A 22037-nucleotide genomic window follows, 5' to 3' on the forward strand; every position below is an offset into this window, starting at 1 on the left:
CTTACTCACCCACTCACCCACACACTCACCCACCTACCCACACACTCACTCACCTGTTTACTCACCCACGTAACCACTCTCTTATCTAACAACAACAACCACCATCATCACCACCTTTTGGTGTCTTTGTGGAGATATCAAAAATTAACTATAAAATGTAAATTTCGAGATATAGGCGGGGCTGTAGCGTTATACTTTCTTGTTTGTACTTTTGCTGCTGCTGTTAAATTCTCATCAGGAACGCGGATGGAAATTCCACGTTACTTGTTTAAATAGAGAGTATTGTTTACATACTCTACGGTTATTTTTACGCGCGCAGAATAATGTTACTCACCACCACCAGCCCTCACCACCACTACTCACCACCCCTCACCATCACTACTCACCACCCCTCACCACCACTACTCACCACCACTACTCACCACCCCTCACCATCACTACTCAACACCAGCCCTCACCACCCCTCACTATCACCACTACTCACCAAAACTATCACCAAAACTATCCCTCACTCCACCCCCCTCACCACCACCTCCCCTCACCACCACCCCCCCTCACCACCACCCCCCCCCCCTCACCACCACCACCCCCCCTCACCACCCCTCACCACCACCACCCCCTCACCACCACCACCCCCTCACCACCACCCTCTCACCACCACCACCCCCCTCACCACCACCACCCCCTCACCACCACCACCCCCCTCACCACCCCCCTCACCACCACCACCCCCTCACTACCACCACCCCCCTCACTACCACCACCCCCCTCACTACCACCACACCCCTCACCACCACCACCCTCACCACCACCACCCTCACCACCACCCTCTCACTACCACCACCCCCTCACCACCACCACCCCCTCACCACCACCCCCCTCACCACCACCACCCCCTCACCACCACCCCCCTCACCACCACCATCCCCCCCACCACCACCCTTCACCACCACCCTCTCACCACCACCACCCCCCTCACCACCACCACTCCCCTCACCACCACCACTCCCCTCACTACCACCACCCCCTCACTACCACCACCCCCTCACCACCACCACTCCCCTCACTACCACCACTCCCCTCACTACCACCACCCCCCTCACTACCACCACTCCCCTCACTACCACCACCCCCCTCACTACCACCACCCCCCTCACCACCACCACCCTCACCACCACCACCCTTCACCACCACCCTCTCACTACCACCACCCCCCTCACCACCACCACCCCCTCACCACCACCCCCCTCACCACCACCACCCCCTCACCACCACCATCCCCCCCACCACCACCCTCTCACTACCACCACCCTCTCACTACCACCACCCTCTCACTACCACCACCCTCTCACTACCACCACCCCCCTCACTACCACCACCCCCTCACCACCACCACCCCCTCACCACCACCCTCTCACTACCACCACCCCTTCACCACCACCCCCTCACCACCACACCACCACCCCCTCACCACCACCCCCTCACCACCACCCCCCTCACCACCACCCCCTCACCTCGGAAAGCTCCCAGAGGCGAACGGAGAAATTTGAATTCGCAACGGCTCGCGTGACGTCACCGGCCAACGCCCCCCCCCCCACCTCAGGTGACCGTTAGAAAGGGCGGGAAAACTCTCCCTCCACCGACCCCCCCCCCACCTCAGGTGACCGTTAGAAAGGGCGGGAAAACTCTCCCCCCTCTCCCTCCACCCCACCTCAGGTGACCACTAGAAAGAGCGGGAAAACTCCCCCCCCCCTCTCCCTCCACCGACCCCCCCCCACCTCAGGTGACCGTTAGAAAGGGCGGGAAAACTCCCCCCCTGCCCCTCTCCGTCTACCGCCCCCCCCACCTCAGGTGACCGTTAGAAAGGGCGGGAAAACTCCCCCCCCCCCCACCACAGGTGACCGTTAGAAATGGCGGGAAAACTCCCCCCCTCTCCCTCCACCGCCCCCCCCCTCACCTCAGGTGACCGTTCGGTGACCGTTAGAAAGGGCGGGAACACTCCCTCCCCCCTCTCCCTCCACCGCCCCCCCCTCACCTCAGGTGACCGTTAGAAAGGGCGGGAACACTCCCTCCCCCCTCTCCCTCCACCGCCCCCCCCCCTCACCTCAGGTGACCGTGAGAAAGGGCGGGAAAACTCCCCCACTCTCCCTCCACCGCCCCCCCCTTACCTCAGGTGACCGTTAAAAAGGGCGGGAAAACTCCCCCCCCCTCTCCCTCCACCGCCCCCCCACCTTAGGTGACCGTTAAAAATGGCGGGAAAACTTCCCCCCTCTCCCTCCACCCCCCTCTCACCTCAGGTGACCGTTAGGAAGGGCGGGAAAACTCCCCCCCCCCCACCACAGGTGACCGTTAGAAAAGGCGGGAAAACTCCCCCCCCCCCCCACCACAGGTGACCGTTAGAAAGGGCGGGAAAACTCCCCCCCTCTCCTTCCACCGCCCGCCCACCTTAGGTGACCGTTAGAAATGGCGGGAAAACTCCCCCCCTCTCCCTCCACCGCCCCCCCTCACCTCAGGTGACCGTTATAAAGGGCGGGAAAACTCCCCCCCTGCCCCTCTCCCTCTACCGCCCCCCCACCTTAGGTGACCGTTAAAAATGGCGGGAAAACTCCCCCCCCTCTCCCTCCACCCCCCCCCCACCTCAGGTGACCGTTAGAAAGGGCGGGAAAACTCCCTCCCTCTCCCTCCACCCCCCCACCTTAGGTGACCGTTAAAAATGGCGGGAAAACTCCCTCCCTCCACCGCCCCCCCCACCTCATGTGACCGTTAGAAAGGGCGGGAAAACTCCCCCCCCCCCACCACCGGTGACCGTTAGAAATGGCGGGAAAACTCCCCCACTCTCCTTCCACCGCCCCCCCACCTTAGGTGACCGTTAGAAATGGCGGGAAAACTCCCCCCCCTCTCCCTCCACCGCCCCCCCTCACCTCAGGTGACCGTTCGGTGACCGTTAGAAAGGGCGGGAACACTCCCTCCCCCCTTTCCCTCCACCGCCCCCCTCTCACCTCAGGTGACCGTTAGAAAGGGCGGGAAAACTCCCCCCCTCTCCCTCCACCGCCCCCCCCTCACCTCAGGTGACAGAGACCCACAGACTCACCACACAGAGCCCCATAGACTCACCACACAGAGACTCACCACACAGAGACCCATAGACTCACCACACAGAGACCCATAGACTCACCACACAGAGACCCATAGACTCACCACACAGAGACTCACCACACAGAGACCCATAGACTCACCACACAGAGACCCATAGACTCACCACACAGAGACCCATAGACTCACCACAGAGACCCATAGACTCACCACACAGAGACCCATAGACTCACCACCCATAGACTCACCACACAGAGACCCACAGACTCACCACACAGAGCCCCATAGACTCACCACACAGAGACTCACCACACAGAGACCCATAGACTCACCACACAGAGACCCATAGACTCACCACACAGAGACCCATAGACTCACCACACAGAGACCCATAGACTCACCACACAGAGACCCATAGACTCACCACAGAGACCCATAGACTCACCACACAGAGACCCATAGACTCACCACCCATAGACTCACCACACAGAGACCCATAGACTCACCACACAGAGACCCGTAGACTCACCAAACACAGACCCAGACTCACCACACAGAGAACCGTAGACTCACCACACAGAGGCCCATAAACTCACCAAACAGACCCATAGACTGACTACACAGAGACCCATAGACTCACCCCAGAGACCCAGAGACTGACCACACAGACCCATAGACTCACCACTCAGAGACCCATAGACTCACCACACAGAGACCTACAGACTCACCACACAGAGACCCGTAGACTCACCACAGAGACCCGTAGACTCACCACACAGAGACCCATAGACTCACCACACAGAGACCCGTAGACTCACCACACAGAGACCCATAGACTCACCACACAGAGACCCACAGACTCACCACACAGACCCATAGACTCACCACACAGAGACCCATAGACTCACGACACAGAGAACCATTGACTCACCACACAGAGACCCATAGACGCACCGCACAGACACCCGTAAACTCACCACACAGAGACCCGTAGACTCACCACACAGAAACCCAGACTTACCACACAGAAACCCAGACTCACCACACAGAGACCCATAGATTCACCACACAGAGACCCATACACGCACCACACAGAGACCCATAGACTCACCACACAGAGACCCATAGACTCACCACACAGAGACCCATAGACTCACCACACAGAAACCCAGACTTACCACACAGAAACCCAGACTCACCACACAGAGACCCATAGATTCACCACACAGAGACCCATAGACTCACCACACAGAGAGCCATAGACTCACCACACAGAAAACCAGACTCACCACACAAAGAGCCATAGACTCACCACACAGAAAACCAGACTCACCACACAGAGAGCCATAGACTCAATACACAAAACCAGACTCACCACACAGAGACCCGTAGACTCACCAGAGACCCATAGACTCACCAGAGACCCATAGACTCACCACACAGAGACCCGTAGACTCACCAGAGACCCATAGACTCACCAGAGACCCATAGACTCACCACACAGAGACCCATAGACTCACCCCAGAGACCCGTAGACTCACCACACAGAGACCCATAGACTGACTACACAGAGACCCATAGACTCACCCCAGAGACCCGTAGACTCACCACACAAAGACCCATAGACTCACCACACAGACCCATAGACTCACCACTCAGAGACCGATAGACTCACCAGAGACCCACCACACAGAGACCCACCACACAGAGACTTACAGACTCACCAACTCAAAATGAACCCAGCCTGCAGATGCAACGCGTCTTTATTCATCAGCCAACACGGCTAGATCATCGAAACGAATTCTCTCCCCACATTCACACAAAATATCTCACCTATACAGCTCCCCCCACACACACAATATCTCACCTATACATCTCCCCCCACACACACAATCTCACCTATACATCTCCCCCCACACACACACACAATATCTGATCTATACATCTCCCCCACACACATACACAATATCTCACCTATACATCTCCCACACACACACAATATCTCAACTACAAAGACAAAGATCCCCCGTGTAGCCTGTAACAGACCTGTAGGGGCAAGTGCTGTTAGCGAGTAGCAGCACCTATGAAGGCGACCAGCACTGTGGCACACAGAGGGAGTTGGGTGGCCAGCACCACGCCCGGCCGCCTTTGTCTCTCCCCCAGTGCTAGCGATGTTCACCACGCACCGCTGGTGCGTGGTGAACATCGCTAGCACTGGTGGAGGCCCAGAACCGGTTGAGATAATCGCCATCACTGAGTGGTGGTGGCCGAGAGCAGGAATCCAACTCAGGTCTATGCCGGGTTCGCAGGAGCTAACCCGCTACACTACTGTTCCCCCCCCCACACACACACACACACATCTCCCCAATACACACACATCTTACACACACATCTCCCCACTCACACATCTCTCCACAAACACATATCTCCCCACACACACACATCTGACCCACACGCACACACATCTTACCCACACACAACTTACCCACACACAATCATATCTGCCCACACACAAACACATCTGCACACACACACACATCTTACACACACACACACATCTCCCCACACACACATCTCCCCACACAGACACACACATCTTACCCACACACACATCTGCCCACACACAAACACATCTGCCCACACACACACATCTTACACACACACATCTCCCCACACAGACACACACATCTTACCCACACACACATCTGCCCACACACAAACACATCTGCCCACACACACACACATCTGCCCACACACACACACACCTGCCCACACACGCACACATCTGCCCACGCAAACAATGTCCAAGGATCTTATCTCTCAATCCTCACTATCACCATCATCTCCACCATCACCACCACCATCACCACCACTACAACAACAACAACCGCCTTCCACCACTAAGCGACGGTGACGTCACCACGGCGCCCGTGCCGGGCTAGGTGCACGTCGAGGCCACGTGAAGCTTCGAACGCCCACCGGCAGGAAGTCAAGGCGCTGACCCAGCTGGGCGCTGCGGGTCGACCGACCGGGATGACCGCTGGTACCGACTCGCTACGCTTTAGCCGCCCGGCGCTCCGCTCGTTGTTGTGAGCCGCCGCCGCCGCCGCCGCTCCTCCGTCGTTGTTGCCGGAGGGCGGCTGCCTCCGAGCAACAGCAGTAGCGGCGTCCATCACGAGCCTCCTCCTCCTCGACCGCTGGTACCGACTCGCTGCGCTTTAGCCGCCCGGCGCTCCGCTCGTTGTTGTGAGCCGTGGCTCCTCCGCCCTCGGCCGTTGTTGCCGGAGGGCGGATGCCTACAACTGCCCAGCGGAGTCCGTCACGAGCCTCCTCCTCCTCCTCCTCCTCCAACGCAGAGGCCGATGTTGACACCGCTGGTACCGGTCGTCGGCAGGTCCACTCAGCTCCACTACCTCAATCTACACCAATAGCTCCTCCACCACCATCATCTACACCACCACCTCCACTACCACCACCACCACCACCTCCCGTCATCTACACCATCACCACCATCATCTACAACCACCACCTACACCATCACCTCCACTACCACCACCTCCACCTCCCGTTATCTACACCATCACCACCATCATCTACACCACCACCTACACCACCACCTCCACTACCACCACCACCACCTCCCGTCATCTACACCATCACCACCATCACCTCCACCACCACCTCCCGTCATCTACACCACCACCTACACCACCATCACCACCATCATCTACACCACCACCTACACCACCACCTACACCATCACCTCCACTACCACCATCACCACCACCACCTCCCTCTCTACTCCTTGAACTTCCACTCGCGCCTGCACATGGGGCAGTGCTGCTGCAGCTGCTGCGAGTTGAGCCACTTGAGGATGCAGTGCATGTGGAAGGCGTGGGAGCACTGCCCCCAAACCAGCGGGCAGTCGTCTCCGGGAAGCTTGCCTACACACGGGGGAGGGAGGGCAGGGAGCAAGAGGTCAATGATGAGGGTCGGGGAAAGGGTAGGGGAGAGTCTGTGGGTCTCTGTGTGTGTCTGTGTGGCGAGTCTATGGGTCTCTGTGTGTTCCTGTGTGTCTGTTTGGTGAGTCTGCGTGTCTCTGTCTGATGAGTCTATGGGTCTCTGTGTGGTGAGTCTACGTGTCTCTGTGTGGTGAGTCTACGTGTCTCTGTGTGGTGAGTCTACGTGTCTCTGTGTGGTGAGTCTACGTGTCTCTGTGTGGTGAGTCTACGTGTCTCTGTGTGGTGAGTCTGCGTGTCTCTGTGTGGTGAGTCTGCGTGTCTCTGTGTGGTGAGTCTACGTGTCTCTGTGTGGTGAGTCTGCGTGTCTCTGTGTGATGAGTCTACATGTCTCTGTGTGGTGAGTCTACGTGTCTCTGTGTGGTGAGTCTACGTGTCTCTGTGTGATGAGTCTACGTGTCTCTGTGTGGTGAGTCTATGGGTCTCTGTATGTCTCTGTCTGTGTCTGTGTGGCGAGTCTACGTGTCTCTGTGTGGCGAGTCTATGGGTCTCTGTGTGGTGAGTCTACGTGTCTCTGTGTGGTGAGTCTGTGGGTCTCTGTGTGGTGAGTCTACGTGTCTCTGTGTGGTGAGTCTACGTGTCTCTGTGTGGTGAGTCTACGTGTCTCTGTGTGGTGAGTCTATGGGTCTCTGTGTGATGAGTCTACGTGTCTCTGTGTGGTGAGTCTATGGGTCTCTGTGTGTGTGTCTGTGTCTGTGTGCCTTGTGTGGTGAGTCTATGGGTCTCTGTGTGTCTCTGTGTGTCCCTGTGTGTGTCTATATGGTGAGTCTACGTGTCTCTGTGTGATGAGTCTATGGGTCTCTCTGTGGCGAGTTTATGGGTCTCTACATGTCTCTGTGGGTCTCTGTGTGTCTCTGTCTGTCTGTGTCTTGTGTGGTGAGTCTACGTGTCTCTGTGTGGTGAGTCTGCGTGTCTCTGTGTGATGAGTCTATGGGTCTCTGTGTGGTGAGTCTATGGGTCTGTGTGTGATGAGTCTGCGTGTCTCTGTGTGATAAGTCTATGGGTCTCTGTATGGTGAGTCTGCGTGTCTCTGTGTGATGAGTCTATGGGTCTCTGTGTGGTGAGTCTGTGTCTCTGTGTGGTGAGTCTATGGGTCTCTACATGTCTCTGTGGGTCTCTGTGTGTCTCTGTCTGTCTGTGTCTTGTGTGGTGAGTCTGCGTGTCTCTGTGTGATGAGTCTATGGGTCTCTGCGTGTCTCTGTGTGTCTTGTGTGGTTAGTCTATGGGTCTCTGTGTGTCTCTGTGTGTCCCTGTGTGTCCCTGTGTGTGTCTATGTGGTGAGTCTGCGTGTCTCTGTGTGATGAGTCTGTGTCTCTGTGTGGTGAGTCGATGGGTCTGTGTGTCTCTGTTTGTCCCTGTGTGGTGAGTCTGCGTGTCTCTGTGTGATGAGTCTGTGTCTCTGTGTGGTTATTCGATGGGTCTGTGTGTCTCTGTTTGTCCCTGTGTGGTGAGTCTGCGTGTCTCTGTGTGATGAGTCTGTGTCTCTGTGTGGTGAGTCTATGGGTCTCTACATGTCTCTGTCTGTTTGTGTGTCTTGTGTGGTGAGTCTGCGTGTCTGTGTGGTGAGTCTGCGTGTCTCTGTGTGATAAGTCTATGGGTCTCTGTGTGATGAGTCTATGGGTCTCTGTGTGATAAGTCTATGGGTCTCTGTGTGATAAGTCTATGGGTCTCTGTGTGGTGAGTCTGCGTGTCTCTGTGTGATAAGTCTATGTCTCTGTGTGGTGAGTCGATGGGTCTCTACATTTCTCTGTGGGTCTCTGTGTGTCTCTGTCTGTTTGTGTGTCTTGTGGGTGAGTCTGCGTGTCTGTGTGGTGAGTCTACATGTCTCTGTGTGGTGAGTCTGCGTGTCTCTGTCTGATGAGTCTATGGGTCTCTGTGTGTCTCTGTGTGTCTCTGTGTGTCCCTGTGTGTGTCTGTGTGGTGAGTCTGCGTGTCTGTGTGATGGGTCTATGGGGCTCTGTGTGGTGAGTCGATGGGTCTCTGTGTGGTGAGCCTATGGATCTCTGTGTGTCTCTGTGTGTCCCTGTGTGTGTCTGTGTGGTGAGTCTGTGTGTCTTGTGTGGTGAGTCTGCGTGTGTGATGAGTCTACGTGTCTCTGTGTGGTGAGTCTGCGTGTCTCTGTGTGATGAGTCTACGGGTCTCTGCGTGTCTCTGTGTGTGTCTTGTGTGGTGAGTCTATGGGTCTCTGTGTGTCTCTGTGTGTCCCTGTGTGTCCCTGTGTGTGTCTATGTGGTGAGTCTGCGTGTCTCTGTGTGATGAGTCTGTGTCTGTGTGGTGAGTCTATGGGTTTCTACATGTCTCTGTGTGTCACTGTGTGGTGAGTCTGTGTGTCTCTGTGTGATGAGTCTATGGGTCTCTGTGTGATGAGTTTGCGTGTCTTTGTGTGGTGAGTCTGTGTGTCTCTGTGTGTCTTTGTGTATCTCGGTGCGTCTCTGTGTGGTGAGATAGACTGAGAGACTGAGATAGCCAGAGAGACAGACACAGAGAGACAGATAGACAGAGAGAGACAGAGCCAGACACAGAGAGACAGAGACACAGAGAGAGACACAGAGAGAAACAGAGAGATAGAGACACAGAGAGATATACACACAGAGATAGACACGGACAGAGACACGAAGATAGACAGAGAGACAAAGAGAGAGAAAAAGACACAAAGAGACAGAGACACATAGAGACAGACACAGAGAGAGACACAAAGAGAGACAGAGAGACAGAGACACAGAGAGACAGAGACACCGAGAGACAGAGACACAAAGAGACAGAGACACAGAGAGACAGAGACACAAAGAGAGACAGAGACAAAGAGAGAGACAGAGACAGAAAGACAGAGACACAGAGAGATAGAGACACCAGAGAGACAGAGACACAGAGAGACAGAGACACAGAGAGACAGAGACACAGAGACACAGAGAGACAGAGACACAAAGAGAGACAGAGACAGAAAGAGAGAGACAGAGACAGAAAGACAGAGACACAGAGAGATAGAGACACCAGAGAGACAGAGACACAGAGAGACAGAGACACAGAGAGACAGAGACACAGAGAGACAGAGACACAAAGAGAGAGACAGAAAGACAGAGACACAGAGAGACAGAGACACAGAGAGACAGAGACACAAAGAGACAGAGACACAGAGAGACAGAGACACAGAGAGACAGAGACACAGAGAGATAGAGACACAAAGAGAAGGAGACACAGAGAGACAGAAAGACAAGAGACACAGAGAGAGAGACAGAGACACAGACAGAGAGACACAAAGAGACAGAGACACAAAGAGAGAGACAGAGACAGAAAGACAGAGACACAGAGAGATATAGACACCAGAGAGACAGAGACACAGACACAGAGAGACAGACACACAGAGAGACAGAGACACAGAGAGACAGAAACACAAAGAGACAGAGAGACAGAAAGACAGAGACACAGAGAGAGAGACAGAGACACAGAGAGATAGAGACACCAGAGAGACAGAGACACAGAGAGACAGAGACACAGAGAGATAGAGACACAAAGAGACAGAGACACAGAGAGACAGAAAGACAAGAGACACAGAGAGAGAGACAGAGACACAGACAGAGAGACACAAAGAGACAGAGACACAAAGAGAGAGACAGAGACAGAAAGACAGAGACACAGAGAGATAGAGACACCAGAGAGACAGAGACACAGAGAGACAGAGACACAGAGAGACAGAGACACAGAGAGATAGAGACACAAAGAGACAGAGACACAGAGAGACAGAAAGACAAGAGACACAGAGAGAGACAGAGACACAGACAGAGAGACACAAAGAGACAGAGACACAAAGAGAGAGACAGAGACAGAAAGACAGAGACACAGAGAGATAGAGACACCAGAGAGACAGAGACACAGAGACACAGAGACACCGAGAGACAGAGACACAAAGAGACAGAGACACAGAGAGACAGAAAGACAAGAGACACAGAGAGAGAGACAGACACAGACAGAGAGACAGAGACAGAAAGACAGAGACACAGAGAGATAGAGACACCAGAGAGACAGAGACACAGAGAGACAGAGACACAAAGAGAGAGACAGAGACAGAAAGACAAGAGACACAGAGAGAGAGACACAGAGACACAGACAGAGAGACAGAGACACAGAGAGAGAGACAGACAGAGAGACAGAGACACAAAGAGAGACACACAGAGACAGAAAGACAGAGACACAGAGAGAGACAGACAGAGAGACAGAGACACAGACAGACACAGAGACACAGAGAGAGAGACAGAGACACAGACAGAAAGACAAGAGACACAGAGAGAGAGACAGACACAGACAGAGAGACAGAGACACAGACAGAGACACAGAGACATAGAGACACCAGAGAGACAGAGACACAGAGACACAGACAGAGACACAGACAGAGAGACAGAGACACAGACACAGAGAGACAGAGACACAGAGACACAGAGAGACAGAGACACAGAGACACAGAGACAGAGACAGACAGAGAGACACAAAGAGACAGAGAGACAGAGAGACAGACAGAGAGACAGAGACACAGAGAGACACAGACACAGAGAGACACAAAGAGACAGAGACACAGACAGAGAGACAGAGAGACAAGAGACACAGAGAGACAGACAGAGAGACACAGACACAGAGACACAGAGACAGAAAGACAAGAGACACAGAGAGACAGAGACACAGACAGAGAGACAGAGACACAAAGAGAGACACAGAGACAGAGACACAAAGAGACAGACAGAGAGACAGAGACACAGATAGACAGAAAGACAAGAGACAAAGAGACACAGAGAGACAGACAGAGAGACAGAGACACAGACAGAGAGACACAGACAGACAGAGAGACAGAGACACAGAGACAGAGAGACAGAGAGAGACAGAGAGACACAGACAGAGACACAGACAGAGAGACACAGACAGACAGAGAGACACAGACAGAGAGACAGAGAGACAGAGACACAGACAGAGAGACAGAGACAGACAGACAGAGAGACAGAGAGACAGGGTATGGTAGAGGCTGTCTGTGCTTAAGTTTTGTATCTCCACTGCCGCCGAGAGGAAGGCCTCAGACCACGGCCTCGCCTAGGCACGCTGCCGGCTTCGCCTCCCTCGAGGCCGGCAGCCAAGTTTCAGGCGAGGGGCCCCTGGGGGTGCTCACCACCACCACGACTACCACGATCCCACAACCACCACCACGATCCCACAACCACCACCACGATCCCACAACCACCACAACCACCACCACGATCCCACAACCACCACCACCACGACTACCACGATCCCACAAACACCACCACGACACCACCACCACCACGATCCCACAAACACCACCACGATCCCACAACCACCACCACGATCCTACAACCACCACCACGGCACCACCACCACGATCCCACAACCACCACCACGATCCCACAAACACCACCACGATCCTACAACCACCACCACCACGACACCACCGCCACCACCACGATCCCACAATCACCACTACGATCCCACAAACACCACCACGATCCTACAACCACCACCACCACGACACCACCGCCACCACCACGATCCCACAATCACCACCACGATCCCACAACCACCACCACGATCCTACAACCACCACCACCACGACACCACCGCCACCACCACGATCCCACAACCACCACCACGATCCCACCGCCACCACCACGATCCCACAACCACCACCACCACGATCCCACAACCACCACGATCCCACAACCACCACCACCACGATCCCACAACCACCACCACCACGATCCCACAACCACCACGATCCCACAACCACCACCAGGACACCACCACCACGATCCCACAACCACCACCACGACACCACCACCACGACACCACCACGATCCCACAAACACCACCACCACCACGATCCCACAACCACCACCACCTCAAAACCCCTCCTCACACTCAGAGCAGCTGCCGTTAATGGGAATCCTGCACCACCACCTCACCACCACCTCACCACCATCACCTCACCACCACCACCTCACCACCACCACCACCTCACCACCACCACCTCACCACCACCACCTCACCACCACCACCTCACCACCACCTCACCACCACCACCTCACCACCACCTCACCACCACCACCTCACCACCACCTCACCACCACCACCTCACCACCACCACCTCACCACCACCACCTCACCACCACCTCACCACCACCACCTCACCACCACCTCACCACCACCACCTCACCACCACCACCTCACCACCACCTCACCATCACCACCTCACCACCACCACCTCACCACCACCTCTCCACCACCACCTCACCACCACCACCTCACCACCACCTCACCACCACCTCACCACCACCACCTCACCACCACCTCACCACCACCTCACCACCACCACCTCACCACCACCACCTCACCACCACCTCTCCACCACCACCTCACCACCACCACCTCACCACCACCACCTCACCACCACCACCTCACCACCACCTCACCACCATCACCACCTCTCCACCACCACCTCACCACCACCACCTCACCACCACCACCTCACCACCACCACCTCACCACCACCTCACCACTACCACCTCACCACCACCACCTCACCACCTCACCACCACCACCTCACCACCACCACCACTCACACTCAGCGCAGCAGCCGTTGAAGGGCATCCTGCAGATGCCGCAGTTGTCGTCGTTGGCGACCCAGGTCCACGTCGCCACCGCGGTCCACTTCCTCACCTGCACGCGCATCCTCGACCACGCGCACACTGCAATGGGGGAAGGGAGGAGAGGGGTAGGGGGTGGAGCTAGCGGGAGTAGGGGGTGGAGCTAGGGGGAGTAGGGGGTGGGGCTAGGGGGGTAGGGGGTGGAGCTAGGGGGAGTAGGGGGTGGAGCTAGGGGGAGTAGGGGTGGAGCAAGGGGAGTAGGGGTGGAGCAAGGGGATAGGGGGTGGAGCTAGGGGAGTAGGGGTGGGGCTAGGGGAGTAGGGGTGGAGCTAGGGGGAGTAGGGGTGGAGATAGGGGGAGTAGGGGTGGAGCTAGGGGAGTAGGGGTGGAGCAAGGGGATAGGGGGTGGAGCTAGGGGAGTAGGGGTGGGGCTAGGGGAGTAGGGGTGGAGCTAGGGGGAGTAGGGGTGGAGCTAGGGGGAGTAGGGGTGGAGCTAGGGGAGTAGGGGTGGAGCAAGGGGATAGGGGGTGGAGCTAGGGGAGTAGGGGTGGGGCTAGGGGTAGGGGGTGGAGCTAGGGGGAGTAGGGGGTGGGGCTAGGGGGAGTAGGGGTGGAGCTAGGGGGAGTAGGGGGTGGGGCTAGGGGGAGTAGGGTGTGTGGTTAGGGGGGTAGGGAGTGGAGCTAGGGGGTGGGAGGTGGAGCTAGGGGGGTACGGGGTGGAGCTAGGGGGTAGGGGTGGAGCTATGGGGGTAGAGGGGCGTGCGTGATGATGTCGAAGAGGCGGGGCACCGAGCGTCGTGCTCAGACGTACGCGCGATGCCCGTTGCTTTGCGTGATGACATCACCACGCAATCGTTTGTCTGGCGTGATGACGTCGCTCGCATTACGTTCCTCAGCGCCGTGTCCAGTTTCAGTTTCATTTAATTTGGTATAGCTCTGTGAGCCATTCGGCTCTTGAATCGGGTGCAACCACAACACACAAAAAACTGAAACATGAACAAGAAAAACATCTTAAAGTGACTATGTGACTAGGAAAAAAACAGCAAAATATTCCTGAAAAAGCACCGTACACCAACGCTGTGTGCAAAAATCCCAGTGGGATGCAAATCAAACAACAAAAACAACAACCACAAGACAACTTAGATTAGGGCCATCAGTCTAAACTCCTTACTACAACAACAACCACAACAAGACAACTTAGATTAAGGCCATCAGTCTAACTCCGTACTACAACAACAACCACAACAAGACAATTTAGATTAAGGCCATCAGTCTAACTCCGTACTACAACAACAACCACAACAAGACAATTTAGATTAAGGCCATCAGTCTAACTCCGTACTACAACAACCACAAGACAACTTAGATTAAGGCCATCAGTCTAACTCCGTACTACAACAACAACAACCACAAGACAACTTTAGATTAAGGCCATCAGTCTAACTCCGTACTACAACAACAACAAGACAACTTAGATTAAGGCCATCAGTCTAAACTCCGTACTACAACAACAACCACAAGACAACTTTAGATTAAGGCCATCAGTCTAACTCCGTACTACAACAACAACCACAAGACAACTTAGATTAAGGCCATCAGTCTAACTCCGTTACTACAACAACAACAACCACAAGACAACTTTAGATTAAGGCCATCAGTCTAACTCCGTACTACAACAACAACAACCACAAGACAACTTTAGATTAAGGCCATCAGTCTAACTCCGTACTACAACAACAACAAGACAACTTAGATTAAGGCCATCAGTCTAAACTCCGTACTACAACAACAACAACAACCACAAGACAACTTTAGATTAAGGCCATCAGTCTAACTCCGTACTACAACAACAACCACAAGACAACTTTAGATTAAGGCCATCAGTCTAACTCCGTACTACAACAACAACAACAACCACAAGACAACTTTAGATTAAGGCCATCAGTCTAACTCCGTACTACAACAACAACAACAACCACAAGACAACTTAGATTAAGGCCATCAGTCTAACTCCGTACTACAACAACAACCACAAGACAACTTTAGATTAAGGCCATCAGTCTAAACTCCATACTACTACAACAACAACCACAAGACAACTTAGATTAAGGCCATCAGTCTAACTCCGTACTACAACAACAACAACCACAACAAGACAATTTAGATTAAGGCCATCAGTCTAACTCCGTACTACTACAACAACAACCACAAGACAACTTAGATTAAGGCCATCAGTCTAACTCCGTACTACAACAACAACAACCACAACAAGACAACTTAGATTAAGGCCATCAGTCTAACTCCGTACTACAACAATAACAACCACAAGACAACTTAGATTAAGGCCATCAGTCTAACTCCGTACTACAACAACAACCACAAGACAACTAAGATTAAGGCCATCAGTCTAACTCCGTACTACAACAAACAAACGTGGCCAAACCAAAACAACTTTTCGACATCACCAAAATAAAGCCATAAAAGCAACGTAACAGTGATCATTGGAACTGTGACCGATTTTTTTTTTACAATAAACTACATAAATAACATGTAACACCAAACCCTAGAGCCACAGCTGGCTGCATGAGTTGCTCCACAACAACAGGAGCGTCAGTCGGAGTATCAAATTTTTCAATGCACCTTTAAGATCAGCACGCTAAATCAAAACACAGATAATACTTTGCAGCGGTCATCCGGAGCGAAACATTTTATTTGATTTTAGGCCACTGAATAGCAGTGGCAGCTAGGGGTGTACAACTCCTCTAGAGCAGTTTTGAGTGAAGTTCTCATAGGTAGTGATTCAAGTTGGCAATAGCATTCCAGACCCTGGGGGCATCAATAGCAAAGGCCCTTCCTCCGGTTTTTGTACAGCAATAGGGGAATGTGAAGCTGGTAAATGAGCGAAGACCTGAGGTCAAATTTGTTCTTTGAAACAGAGAGGAGATCCAGCAGGTAGTCTGCGGATTTTTTTGTAAGTACATCGTGAATAAATAAGATCTGGTGCACAAGCCGTCGGACATTAAGAGATGTTAAGTGTGACCCAATGTAGAGATCACAGTGGTGAGTCCTATATGGGCAGTTCAATGCAAATCTTAAGGCCGAGTGATAGATGGAATCAAGCTCCTTCAGTACAGTACTTGGGGCTGATTTATGCACGATGTCACAGTAATCAAGTAGAGGCAGTATGGTAGCTTTTATCAATTCCAAACGGAACATTGGGGGGAAGCAGTGCTTGTGTCGATACAGAAAACCAATTTTTATTTTTGTCTTTTTACCAATATAATCAATGTGATGTTAAAAATTCAGTTTTGAATCCAGGATGACCCCAAGATACTTATAGATCTTGACTTGCTCTATTTGATAATTATTTAAGGAATGTAATTGGGGAAAAATAACTTCCTGCTTTAGTCCTGGTGAGAAGCATAGCACCTTGGTTTTGGAGGTATTCAGGACTAGTTTAAGAGCAACTAGCTGATGTTGTAGTTTGTTGAAATCGCCCTGGAGCTTAGCAATCACGTCATCCGGAGAGCGGCCAGCAGTAATCAGTATTGTGTCATCTGCAAAAAGATTTACCCTGGAATGATCCAGTTCAGTGCCCAAGTCATTGACATATAGAGAGAACAAGAGGGGGCCGAGGATGGAACCATATGGAACCCCTTTTATTATCTTAACACTGTTTGACCTCCAACCATCTGTGAGTACAGTTTGAGTGCGAGAAAAGAGGTAATGTTTTAACCATTTTACTGCGTTTTCGGAAAAACCAAGGCAACTTAGTTTACTAAGCAGGGTGTTGTGGTCTACTGTGTCAAAAGCTTTGGACAGGTCAAGAAAAAGACAGGCACTAAGCAGTACTGCTTAGTATCAAGGCTACTGTAAATGTGATTCAGAGAGTCTAATGCAGCAGATGTGGTGCTGTATTTTTTTCCGGAACCCAGAGTGTTTTAGATGTAGTAGATTGTTGGTGGACAGGAAACTGCTAATTTGGTAGTTCAATAATTTTTCAAAAATTTTCATCAACGGGGACAAAATTGAGATAGGTCGGTAGCTATCTGGATCATCTTTAGGGCCCCCTTTGTGAAGTGGACGGACATAGGAATGTTTCTATTCTAGAGGAACTGATGCTTCTTTGATGGACAGGTTGAAAATATGGGCTATAGGTTTGTATATTAGGTGACCAGCAGTTAGTAGAGCAAAGACGGGAAAACTATCTGCTCCGGTAGAGGAGGACCCTTTGAGGTAGGACAGTTGTTTCAGAACATTACTTTCGTGGATTGGCTGGAAACTAAATTCGTTTAATGTTTGGACAGGGGTGTAGGAATTGGCATGAGCAGGGGTGACTCCCAATACATTATCAAAAAAGATTACCAGCTTCAGAAAAATAAAGGTTAAAATTGTCAACTATTTTTTTGGGATCTGAAAAATATTCCCCCATTTAGGTTAAGCTCAACGGGCAGATTATCTGTTTTGGATGACTTTTCGATACATTTGATTGTTTTCCAGAAAATCCTGGCATTTCCATGTGATTCCAGGAGAGTGGAGGAAAAGTAGGCTAGAATACAGGATCCATACTCTTTGGTTCTATTCGGTAAAGTCACGTAAAAGTATAAAACAACAAAAATACAAAATTCTCACGACGTTTCGGCCACAACACAAGTGGCCTTCATCAGGTGAAGGGACCAGACTGTCTAGAGGACAACGCTGGAGTGAACACAGCCAAGCTCAGCTTAAAGGTCGCGGTCTGAGCTTGGCTGTGTTCATTCTAGCGCTGTCCTCATGACAACACGGTCCCTTCACCTGATGAAGGCCACTTGGGTTGCGGCCAAAACGTCGTGAATTTTTAATTTTTGTTGTTTTATACTTTTACGTGACTTTACCGAATACAACCAAAGAGTATGGATCCTTGGAGTCACGAAAGCTTCAAGTCTAGAATAGAATACAGGATTTTAAGTATTCCTCAAAATCCTGTTTTCTAGCCGGTCATTGACCAAATTACTTTTCTGAGCACGTGCCCAAGCCCTGTCCCTAGTTTTCATGAGCTTTGTAATCAAAGGATCAAACCATGGTGGGCGGTTGCCTTTAGTTTTAAGTCTAACCAACGGAGCATGTTTGTTAAGAATTTGGAGAAACGTGTGTACGTGAAGGTCTCCCAAGCCGTAGTCAGGTTGGGGATATCACAGACCTTGTCAATATCCGAGTGAAGCACATCATTAGTAAATGCCTGAGTGCTGAAGTGTCCCATGGAGTGCTTCTCAACCAATTTAGTGGGGGGGGCTTTGGGTCTGGCTGATGATCTCACCCCAAAAATGAAGGAGTGATCACTAAGGTTATTACCCAGAACACCAGTCAACGCGAAATTGTGAGGGGCATTTGTCAATAGGACGTCAAGCAGAGTTGACTGTCCCGGATTTTTTAGGTTGGGTCTTGTGGGAACATTTATTAATTGTGGCCACGGCCGGCGGGGTTTAGCCAATTCCTATTGAGATCACCCACTAAAACGATTTCCACTTTCAGACGCGTGGCGTTTGCTTTGCGTGATGACGTCACCCACGCACGCGTTTGCCCCCTTTGCGTGATGACGTCTCGCATGACGTTACTCAGCGTCGTGCGGTGACGTCTATTCCAGAGAGGGCGCTTGCTTTTACGCGATGACGTCACCACGCACGCGTTTTGTCTTGCGTGATGACGTCACGCGCATTACGTTACACAAAAACGTGCGGTGACGTCTAACAACCAGCGGCGGCTGGACATTACGTGACGACGTCACCACGTACGCGTTTCACTTCTTTGCGTGATGACGTCACGCGCAATACGCACCCGCCGTTGAGAGACGGCGGCTCGCGCTTTGCGTGACGACGTCACCACGCACGGGGCGGGCACTCACGCTTCGCGGGTTTCTCCCCAATCCGCTCTATGAAAATACAAACTCCCACCACCCCTATACCCATCCGGTGTATTAAATACAATCGCGCGCCACGTGATGCTCCGCCAGCCAATCAGCGCGACTCCTCGACGCCTCCCGCACTCTATACCGCTGTAAGGGAAAGTGAAAAAAAAATTTGACTGAGGAGAATTTTAAAATTAAAAAAAACAAGAATTGTTGTGATGGCGGCAGAAATTCAAGAGAGGAGGGCGATCGAGGCGGCCGACGTCGACGAGAACATCGACGACGATGACGACCTCGACGAGGACGAGGTGAGCCCGAGGTTTTCTCTCGCCTAGGCCGCACTCGGGACCACGGTCTCGCCTAGTTCACCCTGCGGGCTTCGGGTGCTCGATTCCCCCCGCCAGAGGGCTTTTCGATGGGCCCCCCCTCACCCCCCTCTCCTCCAAATCGTTGGCATTGGTTGTTGGTGGGTGGCGTGAGAGATCGTTTGTTAAGTCACCGTGCAGCAGTGGATAGACCACGGCGGCGATGATGACACTGAGAGAGACTGGAGCCACGTGGCTTTAGAGGACACGCGCAGGGTCGAGGAGACATCGGCACCACGTTGGTCTTCATCCAGCAGTGGAGAGACCACGGTGGTGATGACACAGAGACAGTGTCTGTGTATCCCTGTGTATCTCTGTAACCTCAGTGTCTCTATGTATCTCTGTGTATCTATGTACCTCAGTGTCACTGTCTCCATGTATCCCTGTGTATCTCTATGTACCTCAGTGTCACTGTCTCTATGTATCCCTGTGTATCTCTGTGTATCTATGTACCTCAGTGTCTCTATGTATCTCTATGTATCCCTGTGTATCTCTATGTATCTATGTACCTCAGTGTCACTGTCTCTATGTATCTCTATGTATCCCTGTGCATCTCTATGTATCTATGTACCTCAGTGTCACTGTCTCTATGTATCTCTATGTATCTATGTACCTCAGTGTCTCTATGTATCCCTGTGTATCTCTGTATCTCAGTGTCACTGTCTCTATGTATCTCTATGTATCCCTGTGTATCTCTGTGTATCTATGTACCTCAGTGTCACTGTCTCCATGTATCTCTGTGTATCTCTATGTACCTCAGTGTCACTGTCTCTATGTATCTCTGTGTATCTATGTACCTCAGTGTCACTGTCTCCATGTATCTCTATGTATCTATGTACCTCAGTGTCACTGTCTCCATGTATCCCTGTGTATCTCTATGTATCTCTATGTACCTCGGTGTCACTGTCTCTATGTATCCCTGTGTATCTCTGTGTACCTCTATGTATCTCTATGTACCTCAGTGTCACTGTCTCTATGTATCTCTATGTATGCCTGTGTATCTCTGTGTATCTCTATGTACCTCAGTGTCACTGTCTCTATGTATCTCTATGTATCTCTTTGTATCCCTGTGTATCCCTGTGTATCTCTATGTACCTCAGTGTCACTGTCTCTATGTATCTCTGTGTATCTCTATATATCCTTGTGTATCTCTGTGTATCTATGTACCTCAGTGTCACTGTCTCCATGTATCTCTGTGTATCCCTGTGTATCTATGTACCTCAGTGTCACTGTCTCTATGTATCCCTGTGTATCTATGTATCTCTATGTACCTCAGTGTATCTCTATATATCCTTGTGTGTCTCTATGTATCTCTATGTATCTATGTACCTCAGTGTCACTGTCTTTATGTATCCCTCTGTCTATGTATCCCTGTGTACCTCTGTGTCTATCCCAGTGTCTCTGTGTATCTCTGTATCTCAGTCAGTCGACCCGTGGCACCTGCTGGGTCTGCCCCGTGACCTCCTGCCAGCGGGCGTTCGACACTTCACGTGGCCTCAAGGTGCACATGGCCTGGCACAAGCGTCGTGGTGACGTCACCGCCATTTAGTGGCGAGTGGCGGTTGTTGTTGTTGTCTATCTGTGTGTGTCTATCTGTGTCTGTGTCTATCTGTGTGTGTCTATCTGTGTGTGTGTCTGTGTGTGTGTCTATCTGTGTGTGTGTCTGTGTGTGTGTGTCTATCTGTGTGTGTCTGTGTAGATGGAGGAGTCCCTGTGGGAGAGGCTGTGTGTCTATCTGTGTGTGTGTCTATCTGTGTGTCTGTGTGTGTGTCTGTGTGTGTGTCTATCTGTGTCTGTGTAGATGGAGGAGTCCCTGTGGGAGAGGCTTTGTGTCTATCTGTGTGTGTTTGTATGTGTCTGTGTGTGTATGTCTGTGTGTGTGTCTATCTGTGTGTCTATCTGTGTGTGTGTCTGTGTGTGTGTCTATCTGTGTGTCTATCTGTGTGTGTCTGTGTGTGTGTCTGTGTGTGTGTCTGTGTGTGTGTCTCTGTGTGTGTCTATCTGTGTGTGTCTGTGTGTGTGTCTATCTGTGTGTG

At 52.2% G+C, this 22037-nt stretch overlaps 2 protein-coding genes across 4 annotated transcripts in view; one reads left to right on the plus strand and one right to left on the minus strand.

The window, feature by feature from the left end:
- Positions 1-4838: 4838 nt before the first annotated feature.
- On the minus strand, positions 4839-13887 carry ANAPC11 (anaphase promoting complex subunit 11). Its single transcript, XM_032945185.2, has 2 exons — positions 13730-13887; positions 4839-7037 (listed from the first exon to the last, which is right to left on the minus strand). Exons 1-2 carry the CDS (start codon positions 13836-13838, stop codon positions 6892-6894), a joined length of 255 nt encoding a protein of 84 aa, XP_032801076.1. The 5' UTR covers positions 13839-13887; the 3' UTR covers positions 4839-6891.
- Positions 13888-19672: 5785 nt separating this feature from the next.
- Positions 19673-22037, plus strand: part of LOC116938023 (mitochondrial import receptor subunit TOM22 homolog) — an 11406-nt gene continuing 9041 nt past the window's right edge. Inside the window, exons 1-2 of one of the 3 annotated variants that reach the window (XM_076058020.1) lie at positions 19673-19944; positions 21398-21502. In XM_076058020.1, the coding sequence (XP_075914135.1) occupies positions 19855-19944; positions 21398-21502 (195 nt within the window). In that variant the 5' untranslated portion in view covers positions 19673-19854. The remainder of the gene's footprint in view (positions 19945-21397; positions 21503-22037) is intronic. The other 2 variants (XM_076058021.1, XM_032945186.2) reach the window with 2 other exon arrangements.

The sequence above is a fragment of the Petromyzon marinus genome, assembly GCF_048934315.1.
Source record: "Petromyzon marinus isolate PM22_M1 ecotype Great Lakes invasive population chromosome 67 unlocalized genomic scaffold, UKy_Petmar_22M1.pri1.0 chr67_unloc.4, whole genome shotgun sequence".
NCBI classification, from domain to species: domain Eukaryota; kingdom Metazoa; phylum Chordata; class Hyperoartia; order Petromyzontiformes; family Petromyzontidae; genus Petromyzon; species Petromyzon marinus.

What these genes read in the sequence shown, in the direction of transcription:
- ANAPC11 (XM_032945185.2), bottom strand. Translation starts at nt 13,838, where the DNA reads ATGCGCGTGCAGGTGAGGAAGTGGACCGCGGTGGCGACGTGGACCTGG. An exon ending in CAACGGCTGCTGCGCTGAGT is followed by an intron (nt 7,038 to 13,729) that starts GTGAGTGGTGGT and finishes CCCCGTGTGTAG; the next exon opens with GCAAGCTTCCCGGAGACGAC.